Source organism: Doryrhamphus excisus, linkage group LG2 (assembly GCF_037039965.1).
Source record: "Doryrhamphus excisus strain RoL-2023G ecotype Guam linkage group LG2, RoL_Dexc_Guam_v1.1, whole genome shotgun sequence".
NCBI lineage: Eukaryota > Metazoa > Chordata > Actinopteri > Syngnathiformes > Syngnathidae > Doryrhamphus > Doryrhamphus excisus.
Window position 1 is genome coordinate 18,814,671 of NC_136358.1, and position 14,711 is coordinate 18,829,381.

At 42.0% G+C, this 14,711-nt stretch overlaps 2 protein-coding genes across 3 annotated transcripts; both read right to left on the reverse strand.

Moving 5' to 3' along the window:
- Positions 1-564: 564 nt before the first annotated feature.
- kera (keratocan) lies at positions 565-6,012 on the reverse strand. The gene is made up of 3 exons (XM_058077183.2): positions 5,853-6,012; positions 2,345-3,210; positions 565-2,279 (listed from the first exon to the last, which is right to left on the reverse strand). Exons 2-3 carry the CDS (start codon positions 3,207-3,209, stop codon positions 2,116-2,118), a joined length of 1,029 nt encoding a protein of 342 aa, XP_057933166.2. The 5' UTR covers position 3,210; positions 5,853-6,012; the 3' UTR covers positions 565-2,115.
- Positions 6,013-8,750: 2,738 nt separating this feature from the next.
- Positions 8,751-11,689, reverse strand: lum (lumican). Of its 2 annotated transcripts, XM_078789132.1 has the most exons (4): positions 11,638-11,689; positions 11,220-11,274; positions 9,929-10,807; positions 8,751-9,840 (listed from the first exon to the last, which is right to left on the reverse strand). In XM_078789132.1, exons 1-4 carry the CDS (start codon positions 11,638-11,640, stop codon positions 9,686-9,688), a joined length of 1,092 nt encoding a protein of 363 aa, XP_078645258.1. In that variant the 5' UTR covers positions 11,641-11,689; the 3' UTR covers positions 8,751-9,685. The 2 variants fall into 2 exon arrangements, with proteins under 2 accessions (XP_078645258.1, XP_057933167.2); XM_058077184.2 differs by lacking the exon at positions 11,638-11,689 and having other exon boundaries at positions 11,220-11,538.
- Positions 11,690-14,711: the final 3,022 nt, after the last annotated feature.

The window sequence follows — 14,711 nt, forward strand, 5'->3', positions numbered from 1 at the left end:
TGTGTAGGTTCGAGCAGACAGACGGACCCGAGTGCCGCTTACGTGTGAAGGTAGGCACTGAGGCTGATTGGACCGGGGCAGGTTGCTTTTGGTCACTCTGGCAAAGGGGGAGGAAGGGGGGGCACCCACCCAACCAGTCCCCGGCACATCTCTCAGACATCAGACACAAAGAACAAGAGCCCCCCCCCCCCCCCCCCCCCCCCCCCCGTCCCGCCACCCCGCAGAGTCTTATCCTTTTACAAGAGTATCTCTATTTTGCTTAAGAGTGTGTTTGAATCTGACTTAAAATATTTCACTTCCTGAAGTTGGTACGTGTGTGTGTGTGTGTGTGTGTGTGTGTGTGATGAGGAGGCCCGTGTACACAATGGGACCTCTGTGAGGAGCCCCCATTAGCATGAAGCTGAGAGAGGAAGTCCCCGTTTTGCGAGGAAGGCCCTCCTTGTTGGGTACGAGCTTGCTTCAGAACCGCAGATCTGAGAGCAGGTGTCAGCCAATCACAATCAAGGAGGAACTCTTGACCTTGTGACACCTGTTGGGAATGTCGGAGATCTTGGACAAACAGCATATCGGTAATTTCAGTATTTTTTATTAAAACTGAAGACAGCATCGTACAATTTTGGCCAGACTCGGTGAATATAAAATAAATTACTAGCAGCAAACAGGCGCATATAATGGAACAAAAGTACTGGACTCCTTTTTATAACAATAGAAAACAAACCTTACTGGTCTTTGTCATCTAATTTTTTGTTTATAATATCTCACAGAATTGAGTACACCTCTCACTCTTCAGAAAGACAGAATATCTTTTCAGAGGAAAATATACAAACAAATATACTTTAGATTAGTCAGTGTACAGCTTGTATAGCAATATAAACTTACTATCTACTGCTATTGAGTCAGCACAATTGAGTAGCCACATCATTTCCGAAAGCAAGCATGGTGCTGTGGGTGGCAACATGGTCTGAGGCTGCATGAGTGCTGCCGTCATTGGGAGAACTACGAATTATTGGGATGATTGAAATCATGCATTCTCAGTCACACTATTGTCCAAATATCTGGCAAAACAAATGACAGAGGACGATCATTTCATAAAAGTAAATATGGTGCTGGGTGTAGAAACATGGTCTGGGGCTGCATGAGTGCTGCCGTCATTGGGGGAACTACGGATTATTGGGATTATTGAAATCATGGATTCTCAGTCACACTATTGTCCAAATATCTGGCAAAACAAATGACATAGGACGATCATTTCTTAAAAGTAAATATCGTGCTAGGGGTAGAAACATGGTCTGGGGCTGCATGAGTGCTGCCGTCATTGGGAGAACTACGAATTATTGGGATTATTGAAATCATGGATTCTCAGTCACACTATTGTCCAAATATCTGGCAAAACAACTGACATAGGAAGATCATTTTATAAAAGTAAATATGGTGCTGGGGGTAAAAACATGGTCTGGGGCTGCATGAGTGCTGCCGTCATTGGGAGAACTACGAATTATTGGGATTATTGAAATCATGGATTCTCAGTCACACTATTGTCCAAATATCTGGCAAAACAAATGACATAGGAAGATCATTTCATAAAAGTAAATAACCCCGTGCTCGGGGTAGAAAAATGGTCTGGGGCTGCACGAGTGCTGCAGGCACTGTGAGAGCTAGGTTTCTTTGAGAAAAACATTAAATCTCAACACACCAGCCAGTAATGTCTAAATCTTTGGTAACACAGATGACTAGCAAGAAAATTGCGTATTGCCTGCAGTCAGCATCGGGTCTGGGGCTGCATAAGTGCTGCATGATGGGAAACATTAATTCCAATGTGCCACTGTGTCATTTAAAAGCAGTTTTCCAACATAATAAAGAGCGTAAACACATCTCCAAGATGATAAAGTGCCTTGCTGAGGGCCTCGGCCTTGTACCTGAACCCAATTCAGAACCTGTGGGACAATCTGGCAATCTGGATGATAGTAAATTCAGTTGATAAGATACAATGAAATACTTTTTGAAGTGTGAGGGGTGTACTCACTCTTGTGAGATACCACGATATATAAGGCACAACTAGTGGTCCATTCAACGGAATTAGCGGTACAAAATAGCATTTGAATACATAACGTTAATTTAGATGACTATGGATCTCAGGAGACGGAAGCACAGAATGACGTTCCTGGGAATGGGAGGTTCGATATCGTTGCCATCCAGTCGCAGGTAGCGCAGTCGTGGGTAGCTGTCATTAGCGTCCATCGTGTCCAAGTCAACAGGGCAGATGTTGGAGGTGCTAACACCTAAAATGAAAACAATTAGACCTTAGTTCTTTAAATTATTTAATAGAGTACTTTGGGAAACTTACTCTTGATGTTGTTGTGGTCCAGGTAAAGTTGCTCAAGACCAGGTGGGATTAGGGGCACCTCCGTTAGTAGGTTGTGGGACAACTGCAGGTCCAGAATGCTGGAAATGTTGAAGGCATTCCGAGGAACACCGCCGCTGCCAAGCTTGTTGTGGTTGAGCCTGAGGAACGCCACTTTGGGCAAACCTTTGAAGTAATTTGCTGGGATCTTGTCAATGTTGTTGCCGTCCAGAAAAAGCTGAGTGGTGGTGGGCGGCAGGCCCAGAGGCATGCTGCTGAGCTGGTTCTTGGCGAGGTTAATCTGGACTAGGTTGCTAAGACCCTTCAAGCTCACCTCAGTCACGGCATCATCCATCAGCTTATTCCCCTGAAGATCTAAAAGGGTCAGCTTATCCAAACCCAAAAAGACTCCGTCGGGGATCTTGGAGATCCGATTGCGGCAGAGGCTGAGATGCTCCAGACTGGCCGGAAGTGGAAACGGCACCCAGGACAAGAGGTTGTCATCCATGTAGAGGTGTTCCAGGTGTCGCATTGCATCAACGGTACCCTTTTCCAATCCCTCGCTTGTGATTTTGTTACGACTCAAGTTGACCCAACGCAGCTGGGTGGCGTTGCGAACGGCGTCTGCGGAGACGACCTGGATTTGATTGTTCTGCAGGTAGAGGTACCAAGTGAAGGGAGGAATTTGGGGGATGCTCTTCAAGCCTTTGTTGTCGCAGTAGACGGCGCGAGGGAAGTTGGGAGGGCAGTGGCATTCCCGAGGGCAAGCTTGGATTTGGGCCATTAATTCGTTGTAGGGCATGTCCTGGCTGAGGACCGTGCCCAACAGGGACGCAATGCAGAGGAGCATTACCATGTTGCTGGACATCCTATGGTAGAAAGGAGTAAATTATGTTATTACAAACCCCTGTAAGTACTTAGGTCAATACTGTGACATAAAATACATTAGCAATGAAAAGAAACCAAGTACCAGCAGAGAACATACTAATTCCTTATTTCTAAAATCACAAATACCTAAAATAATGCATAAGGCTAAAAATAAGCAATTAGCTAAAAATGTCTATATATATATATATATATATATCACTATATTGACACTTACTATGGTACCCATTACAGTGAAGAAAATAAGTATTTGAACACCCTGCTATTTTGCTATTTCTCCCACTTAGAAATCATGGAGGGGTCTGAAATTTTCATCGTAGGTGCATGTCCACTGTGAGAGAGATAAACTAAAAAGAAAAATCCAGAAATCACAATGCATGATTTTTTAACAATTTATTTGTGTGATACAGCTGCAAATAAGTATTTGAACACCTGAGAAAATGAATGTTAATATTTGGTACAGTAGCCTTTGTTTGCTATTACAGAGGTCAAACGTTTCCTGTAGTTTTTCCACCAGGTTTGCACACACTGCAGGAGGGATCTTGGCCCACTCCTCCACACAGATCTTCTCTAGATCAGTCAGGTTTCTGGGCTGTCGCTGAGAAACACGGAGTTTGAGCTCCCTCCAAAGATTTTCGATTGGGTTCAGGTCTGGAGACTGGCTGGGCCATGCTAGAACCTTGATATGCTTCTTACGGAGCCACTCCTTGGTTTTCCTGGCTGTGTGCTTCGGGTCGTTGTCGTGTTGGAAGACCCAGCCACGACCCATCTTCAATGCTCTGACAGAGGGAAGGAGGTTGTTCCCCAAAATCTCACAATACACGGCCCCAGTCATCCTCTCTTTAATGCAGTGCACTCGTCCTGTCCCATGTGCAGAAAAACACCCCCAAAGCATGATGCTACCACCCCCATGCTTCACAGTAGGGATGGTGTTCTTCGGATTGTACTCTTCATTCTTCTTCCTCCAAACACGCTTATTGGAATTATGACCAAAAAGTTCTATTTTGGTCTCATCTGACCATAAAACTTTCTCCCATGACTCCTCTGTATCATCCAAATGGTCATATGCAAACTTAAGACGGGCCTTGACATGTGCTGGTTTAAGCAGGGGAACCTTTCGTGCCATGCATGATTTCACATCATGACGTCTTAGTGTATTACCTACAGTAACCTTGGAAACGGTGGTCCCAGCTCTTTTCAGGTCATTGACCAAGTCCTGTCGTGTAGTTCTGGGCTGATTCCTCACCTTTCTTAGAATCATTGAGACCCCACGAGGTGATATCTTGCATGGGGCTCCACTCCGATTGAGATTGACCGTCATGTTTAGCTTCTTCCATTTTCTAATGATAGCTCCAACAGTGGACCTTTTTTCACCAAGCTGCTTGGTAATTGCTCCGTAGCCCTTTCCAGCCTTGTGGAGGTGTACAATTTTGTCTCTGGTGTCTTTGGACAGCTCTTTGGTCTTCGCCATGTTACAAGTTAAAGTCTTACTGATTGTATGGGGTGGACAGGTGTCTTTATGCAGCTAACGACCTCAAACAGGTGCATCTGATTCAGGATGATACATGGAGTGCAGGTGGACTTCTAATGGGCAGACTAACAGGTCTTTCAGGGTCAGAATTCTAGATGATACACAGGTGTTCAAATACTTATTTGCAGCTGTATCACACAAATAAATTGTTAAAAAATCATGCATTGTGATTTCTGGATTTTTCTTTTTAGTTTATCTCTCTCACAGTGGACATGCACCTACGATGAAAATTTCAGACCCCTCCATGATTTCTAAGTGGGAGAAATAGCAAAATAGCAGGGTGTTCAAATACTTATTTTCTTCACTGTATGTCATTGGATGCTCATATCACCTTGTACTTCGGTATGTGACCAAAAAAGAAAAAAACTATATTAGGAAAGCAGGAAGTGAACAATTTTTTTTTAAGTAATAAAAAATTAAACTATATTAGGAAAGCAGGAAGTGAACAAAAAAATTACGTAAAAAAATAAAAAAGATAAATTAAACTATATTAGGAAAGCAGGAAGTGAACAAAAAAATGTAAAGTAAAAACTAAAAAAAAAAAATTAAACTATATTAGGAAAGCAGGAAGTGAACAAATGTAACAGTTACTGATTGTAAAAGTACCAGATGGAGGGGTAGGATTTAATAAACTTTGCTTCTTCCTACTCCTTTTGTACATGTGGAACTGTGAACTGATTATGTGATGCATTCAATTGTAATCTGATGCACGGTTCAAATGAAATTAAACCATTACTTTTTCCCAGACAGGCTGTAACTTTAATTTGTTAGGCACTAGGTTGTGGTTTTCCTTTCCACACTGTCTACACTCCCAAAGATAAACATCTGTAAGGAATAATAGGACATAAATGTAGTCCAACACAACAGAAGCTAGGAAAAATGATGAGGTCAGCTTTGCCATCCTCTCGGTCCATATTTCTTTTGAGCTGATTCCATGCAGAAGACATCTGGCTTTTGTTTCTCGCAGCAAACCGGACCAAATTTCACCGTTCCACCGATGATTGGATGGACATTTTTCAAAGACAAAACACCTGTTTTAAGACGGATGGAGCTTTGTCCCCAAAACGGATCGTTACTTAATGTAAATTCGCCTACCTTAGACTTTGTCAAATGAAGTGTCCTCCCTCCTGCAAGTCGTCAAAGACTGCTCCTCTCACCTCCTTCCTATTTGTACCATCGTTTTTTTCAAGCCAATCAGATGTCCCAAGGTGTAGAACCACACGCTAAGCCTTTTGCGAGACTGGTGTCCCACTTAGAACGAGGCTAATGCACCGTTTATACCCGTGTGTAGTCTGCTTGCATCCACATGTCCACAGGACTTGCTTCCTTCCTCCTTTTGCACTTGATCTCTTGTGAACCAACAAATCCCCAGAAGGTCACTGCCAACCTTTGCGCTAATTCCATCAATGAATTAACCTCAGAGTCTTTCATGCAGACTCCTCAGACGGTCCCGTCTTTTGTCACAATTTTGTTTTAATCGTATTTTCCTAATATTGACCCTAATTATCCCCTCGGTAGATTTAACCTAAGGGGATTTTAATGAAGTCTCATTAGACCTCAGACCTTTAGACGTCAGACTTAAAGAGCACCTCCATCCAGAAATGCGATGCAACAAGATAATCCCCGGTAACTTGACTTGTGTGTGACAGCAGCAACAAGTCCTTAAAGAGATTCTTTACACGTTTTCCATCTTGTGAGTACATTCCGGGTGAAGTGCGTCAAATGACTGTAAATAGGACACATAATAGGACACCGGGCCTTGAACCGTTCCTAGGATTAACAAGATTGACTCGAGTCGAGGTCTACAGTATTTCTATGGAGCAAAAAAAGATCATTACCTGCGATCCGTCGTTCGTTGGGTTTTCTACTGATGATCCGCGCTGACACGGATGGTCCCACTATTGTTTGGATTTCACCATGTGTCGTGCAGTAGGGTGGACGATTGTGCGGAAACGGGGGCCGGTCCAGCTGGTTTGTGTCCATTCATCTCGACTTGCTTGAGGGTTAAAATGCATCAAAGTGCATTTCACCTCTCAGACCTTATTAGCATATAGTCACTCGGTGCCCAACTACAATAGCCACGTTTACATGGACCCAAATATTCCAATTCCATTCGGGTTATTTGCTCAAACGGAAATAATGTAACCTTTGTATACACCTCATTCCCAAAGAAAAGTGCCAATCCGAGTAAATATAGAATCGGAATCACAGGGGTGGAATATTCCTTTCCCCAATCCGATTGAGGTATCTTGTACCCGCTCAATCGGAAAGTTGTCAGACTGCGTTCTTCTTCTTCTGTTGTTTATTGGTGGTTGGCAAGCAGCTTTCGTGTGCATTAGTGCCATCTGTGGAACAGAATCTAAACCCTTCTATATACACAAGTCCAGTTTTATTAAAAAAAGAAAATACATATCTATATAAAACATGTCCTGAGTTTAATTATAAAATATTAGCAAGATTGAACTTTATCTTTTCCTGTTCCCGGGTGCGTTCTTTCAGCGAATGCTGAGATATGACACTCCAGATGTTCTTTGCTCGCCTCCATTTTTTTTTTTTAATCAATCGGCACTGGACTGCTAAGGAAAGTTTGTTTTTGATTCAAACTAAATTTCAAGACTGGACGAATGAAAAACTGGCAATACGGAGTTATTCCAACAAGTGGAAGAAAAACTCGAGGAAGTCGGTATCACGTGATGTTGATGTTTACGTTTTACTGGGCATGCCCCATTGACTATTCTGGTTAATTATAGCGGCGCATGTAGACACGCGATTGGAATATTCCTTTCCATGTATACCATTTCTTACGGAAAGGTCATTCGGAAAGAGAAAAACTTCTCATGTAAACGTGGCTATTGTCTCAAGTCAATGAAAGAAATCAAAGAAAACTAATAATAAATTGTGCAGTGATCGTATAGTGAATTCAATTTTTTTTCTCATTACAAATACCTACCTTAATCAAATTGAGCATTGGGAATGGTTACTACATAAGCATACATAAGCATACATATACAGTATAGCTGTCAGGCCCTGCACATGTGGTACATATCAGAACATAAATCTGCAACATTTGGCAGTAGCAGGAATATGGATCTTGCGGTAAAAAAAAAAAAAGCTGAGTATCTGATATATCTCATAGACAAAGTATGTAAGATACATTCATGGTGCCATATATGGAAATAAATGTACTTTAACTTTTGGTTTTGTTACCCAATAAGCTTCTTTCCTTCTCTTTTGTCCACCCCAGCTGTGTCCCATTATATAATTTCTATGTGGTGTTACTCTTGTATGCTTTTTTTGCTGAATAAATGAAGCCAGAACCACAGAAAAAAGTTTTTTTTCCCCGAAAGTACACCATTTAACGTTCTCAACATTGTCCTCCAACCACGATAAGAAAATTTTTTTTTGAAATACCACATTTGGAAGACAAAGACAATGTATTGTATACCGGGATGTGAAACTGCCTGAATGGTGTTGTGTGACAAGCCAAGAGCAACAGTAATACATTTTGCAGTTCCATAGAGTACCCTATCATACAGATTAAGTTGGATATACTTTCATCTTCAACTTGAACCATCAAAAAAATGAGTTTACCAATACTGAAAACAATGTGACGTCATTGAAAGCTTATGAAATTCCACAGCCAAATGCTAATGTTAGTGGTAAGAATTGTTAGCAAGCTCACATCAGCCTGTTTTCTTTTTAAATCTTTTTAAATTAGGAAACAATATCTTGACTGTACCCAACCAAAAAACAATATCTTGACTGTACCCACCCAAAATTTTATTTATTTCGTACATTGTGTTGAGTACAGCAGTCTTAGCAAGTTATCAATTAGCGACATTTAAGCTAACTATGGAATATTTCGTCTTCATAGTTTATTTTCTTAATTTAACTATTAATTCCAGTCCCAAATATTTCATTTCAGGCTTTATCAATGTTTTTATGTGACAGACACGTATGATATCAAAAGGCGGCATACAAAATGTATTGGAAACAATGTTTATTCAACGGAGTGCGGTTTTCTCACAGTAAATTCATGAGATTCAGAGTCAAGAAATGATCCAAACAATGTGTTTTTTTTCCACAACAAGTTCACCTATTGTGTTAAAACGTGTTGAACAACAATGGAAGCGCCAGAACTGCAAAAGCTGTAGTTTATTATCATTGAATTCATGCAAAAGTCATGGGAAGAATACAAATGGCAATACACAACAAACATGTGTGACTCTTTTTTTTTAGCATGAGGGATAAGCTAACTTTCTTTGAATGAAGTCAGTATACGGAAAAAGTCATTTACAATGTATTCAAGAATTATACACTTTGCTGGCCCTTTGCACAGCAATTGGCTTATTTAAACATGACAACTATACATGCTAAACACAAGAACACACAAGACAGGCGACAATTGAAAACTACGGCCGAGACGACGGAGATGCTAACTTTGTTGTTTACTCCGTTGTGTGTCTCTGTTTGACACACTAGTGTGTCAAATTGGAATGTTTGTAGTGTGTGTTTCCATTAATCGAAGCTTCAACAAGTTAATGCTGTTGTCGATGAAGTCGCTAACCGGCTAACGCTACTCATTGAAATGTTAGAATTTGTTGTTAGCCAGTTAGCAAACTTGGTAAAACTACAGCGCCTCTAAACTTTTTGTCATCGTCAAATTTTACAGAAATTTTTTGGGGATATATTTTTGACTGTCTACAAATATTTGGCTGACAAATTAACCTGCTTAATTAACCTAATTAATCTAAATTCTCTCATCTAAATTCCCTAAAGTCTCTCCTGATGGAGGCTAACGTTTCATAGAGATCTTGGTGTTTCATTGAATTTGATACTGCAGTATGGAACTGGTAATTTGCCGAGAGAACTATTCCCGGCGTAGATCCATAAACAGTGGAGAGGACTGTTGGAGAAAGCCGAGGTCCTTATTCAAACATGATTTCGGAGGCCACGCGGAGACAGTTGGAAGTTTCGGAAGGCATGCTGCTGTGCGTGATGTTGTTGGCGTCCAGACGCAGGTGCTTCAGATGGGAAAAGTTGACGGGGCTGACGTATTTGCAGAAGCTTGCCAGGTCAAACTCTGAGGAGACAAGTGAAGAGAACATTCAGTTTGGCCTTGAAAAGCTGAACTCAAACAACCAAATAAATCTGGAGGGATTCCCACTTACTGTTGATCTCGTTGGCCTGCAGGTAAAGTTGCTCTAGCTGCTCGTTGATCTCGGGGATGGACTGCAGCTTATTGAAGGACAGGTCCAACTCCAGCAGAGATGTCACGTTAAAAACTCCTGCAGGGATCCCAGAGTCCACCAGCCTGTTGTGGGAGATCCTTAGGTACTGCAGAGCTGGCAGCTTGTTCAGGTATCCGGATCCGATGCCGTCAATATCGTTGTAGTCGGCGTAGAGGATTTCCAGAGAACTCGGAACACCGGCCGGCAGCTTCTTCAGCTTGTTGTGGCTCACGTCGAGAGACAGCAGCTTCTTGGCGCCTTTGAACGCCCCGGCAATGGCGTCAGAGGTCAGCTGGTTGTGCTGCAAGTTGATGGAGGTCAGGTTCTCCTTGTCGCTCAGCAGCCCAGAGGGGAACTTGCTCATCTTGTTGTTTGTCATCTTCAACTCATCCAGGGCCTTAGAAGGAGGGACGACCGGCTCGGTGAGCAGGTTATTGCTGAAGAAGAGTTTCTCCAGGGCGGTCAGTTTGTCGATTGTACCTGCTGCTATCTTTCCGTTGGCGATTTGGTTGTTGTCCAGCACCAGCCAGCGCAGCTCGGCGGTGACGTTGTCAAACACGCCTTTCTTGATCTCATCAATCTGGTTGTTCTGGAGGTAAAGATACTTGATACCTGACGGGACGTCGGGGACAAACTTCAGCTTGCGGTTGTCACAGTACATGGCGCTGGGGAAGTTGATGGGGCACTCGCACTCGCGGTTGCAGTTGGAGCTGGACGGTCCCAGCATGGACGGGGGTATGTAGTCGTAGTCTTCGTACTGGCAGAGTGCCAGGCTGACAAGCACTGCCAACAGGTGTACACGGAGAGGGATCATGGCTTCTGCGGAGGGACAGTCGGAAAGTCAGAGGTCAGAACCGGAGAAAAACTCCTCCAAGGATTATATAATCAGTCAAGAGTCGAAGTCGGACCCTCAACTCCTGCTGCAATAATGCAACACAGATGTGCAAAGAATCCTCGAATGCTTAAACGTTCAGAGATCAGATCATGGAATTACGAATCCCAACAACCCTGACCAGGTTGACGCAGAACCAAAGAAGTCTAAAGATGCAAAGACCACCATCCCAACTATTCCCTAATCTTCCATGCATTCCCTCTCTTTGTCGCAACACCGGCCCATATTTGTCTTAGAAGCTCACACCAGCAAAAGACCAACCAATCCAAACAGCAAACCGACTCTTCATTCATCCATCTTTCCATCCATCCATCCATCTATCCATCCATCCTGGCTTACCTGAGCTCCTCTCACGGCGTACTGTCTGCGTGGGGTGGAGGGCCAGTCGGTCGTACTGTTCAAAAAAAGTGGACCTCTCAGGAGAGAAACACAAGAAGAGGGGAAAAAGACAGAGAGGGGGAGGAGAGAGAGACAGACTGGGGGGGGAGATGGAGAAACAGAAGAGGGAGGAGGAGGAGAGGATGGCGGACAAGTAAGGAATGGAAAAGACTGCATGGATGGGAAGTGTGCAAAAACAACAACAGGTGGCAATCTTAGCCATGGTGAATATCACCTCGGTATATTGGCAAAGTGGAAAAAGTGTGTGGAAAAAAGACCAAAACCCATCCAGAAAAGTCCTCCATAGCAATGGTGATCTCAGGTGGCTTTGCTTGGAATGTTTTTACACCACAACATCCACTCATAAAACCCAACTGACCATGGAGAGGGGGGGTTGTTTTTACAATCCGATGCTTCACCATTTGCCGAGTTGGACGTTCATCACGCTTGTCAAAGCACGCCGGGACGCCGCGGATGCTTTGGATTGGTCGCACTTTCTTCCAACTCGCATACCAGACCTGTTGTAGTCGCTTTGATCGGTGTGTGTGTGTGTGTGTACGTGATTTCACACATCTTCAAATCATTACCTCCACAAATCTGTTCAACTTAAACTGGAGAGTCGATAGAATGGAAGCCATAGTCCTGAAACTATCGATGCTAGAAGTATCTTACATTAACATTTTTTATACATGGAGAGTATAAATACATATACCTTCTTAGAAGACTGTGTTCTTGGTCATAGCGCTATTGCTAACTTTCTAATGGTAATGGTTTAATTTAATTTGAACATACTTCAGATTACAATTGAATGCATCACATAATCAGTTCACAGTTCCACATGTCCAAAAGGAGTAGGAAGAAGCAAAGCTTATTAAATCCTTCCCCTCCATCTGGTACTTTTATAATCAGTATCCATTACATTTGTTCACTTCCTGCTTTCCTAATATATGTTTTTAATTGTATTTATTTTTTAATGTATTTTATTAATTTTTATTTATTTATTAATTTTCATTTTTGTATTTATTTATTTTTGTCACGTACCGAAGTAATGGTAATGGTTTAATTTCATTTGAACATGCATCAGATTACAATTGAATGCATCCCATAATCAGTTCACAGTTCCACATGTCCAAAAGGAGTAGGAAGAAGCAAAGCTTATTAAATCCTACCCCTCCATCTGGTACTTTTACAATCAGTAACTGTTACATTTGTTCACTTCCTGCTTTCCTAATATAGTTTAATTTGTTTTTTTTACTTGAAAATTTTTTTTGTTCACTTCCTGCTTTCCTAATATAGTTTAATTTATTTTTTTTACTTTTGTTTTAAAAAAATATTTTTCTTTCACTTCCTGCTTTCCTAATAGCTTAATTTTTTTTACTTTTTAAAATATATATATATATTTGTCATTCACTTCCTGCTTTCCTAATATAGTTTACATGTATTATGTACTATCAATGTGTAGCTTTGTACGCAAAGGCTACATTTCCATTATGGGGTTAGGGTTTAGGGATGAGGGCTAGTTCCGTGTAGGGTTCAATGTCCATTTATATTACATTGCAGTAATATGCATTTATTTTTAATCATTGCAGGTCCATGTCACATTTGCAGATGATGACCGATGAATCTTCAGCAAACTGTAAAAGTTTTATCATAAGCGTATGAGGCAAAGTTTGCAGCAAATGTCATAAAATAACCTCTCACACACACACACACACACACACACACACACACACACTAGTGTGTGTATGCATGCAAAGAAACACTCTTAAACAGCAGGGACTCTCCTCAGGTTGTAGCATTAGCAAACAGGGATATTCTGGGACCTATCCTTGGCACCGACACACTGAGTCTTCTAATAAACTCTCAGACTGCAGCCAGACGCCACCTTCTGTCCCTGCCGTGTGGCCATGTGGTGGAAGGCGAGCCCTCGTGGGAGTGGGGGGGGGCACATGTGCTGCAAGAGTCTCTCCTTAAATGAGAATGTCAGATTACTGTGAGAAACGGTCGGGATTAGTTGCATAAGTAGAAAGAACAAGCCTCGTTGTGGATCCATAACATCTGCTTTTAGGTATTATCTGGCGGGAAGTTTGGTTGCATAAGTGCCACAAAACGGTGCTCTGTAGTGATGTGAAAACCTTTTGCAAGCAGAGCAGATGGAAAAATTACTCTTGTTTTTTTTTTGACGAATCACCCTAAATCCCACAGCAACCCACCGCTGGATTGTGGGTAATTAACACTCATGCAATTAGGCTTATGGTCTTATAATAGATAAATGTGTGTGTAATAGAGGCAATGTGCCTCACCACCACATGGGGGCAACAGATTGATGCTGCTGCTGCATTGAACTGGCACAGACTCCACACCAGCATCACAATCATCCACCAAGCTTTATTTCTTTCTTATGGAATTCAAAATATAATATTTCTACATGTTAAATCAAGGCTAGAAGTCTATCTGTTTATTGGGCGAAGCAATCCGAAAACAGGAAATGCACTTAGTTTGGAATTTTTGCCCATCATTCACAATCCTCGCATCGTTTTTTATTTCCCTGTGCGTTCTAAAAAGATATATAAGAACCTCCGAAAATGGCCAACAATTCTCCATTTACATCATGTGATCTGCGTATTAACCAAGTTTTTTATTATTATACTGTAAACATTATTACACCGAAGAACTATATTCTTGGCGTAGTGACACCTCGCCACAACACACCGGCTAGCTACCAGCCAACTGGCCACTACCTTTAGCACACATTCTCTCTCAATGACTCCGGCCACTAGCGAACTAGCGAACTAGCCGCTACTGCTTTGTTTTTGTTCTAATGCTAATTGTCAGTATTACAAGTTATCATGAATGTGTCTGTTACTACATAGTCACAGCATGTATATAAAACTGTGTCGGTGCTTATTGAAGGTGTTTTATTAGCTAGCAGTAGCTCTTTTTAGCTGTTTTTATATCTTTAAAATGCAAAAAAAGTGAATGTGGATGATGGACATTTTTTTTTTAAGTGAAGTTTCCCTTTAAGTGATGCAGCCAAATAAAACAGTCATCTTGACGTCAGGGTGTCAGATGCCATCTGTTGGCTGGAGTCGGTATAACTTCTGGAAAAATCTGTCCGTGGTTTCCCAGTGTTGACTTCACATGTGTTTCTACTTCAAAACATAGCGTACTGCAGCCGTAAAACTCCAAATCCACAATCCGAGCTGTTAACTGGGATAAAATGCGACTAATTAGTCACCCTAATCCGGTTGGATGTAAGCGCTCGGGTGCATGGTGGTTGAGTGGTTAGCATGTTGGCCACACAGTCAGTCAGGAGATTGGCATCTCTGTGAGAAGTTTGCATGTCAGGTGACGGAAAATTGTGCGTAGGATTGAATGATTCTTTGTCCATATGTGCTCTCTGATTGGCTGGCGACCTCGCCTGGAAGTCAGCTGGGGTAGGCTCCAGCATAT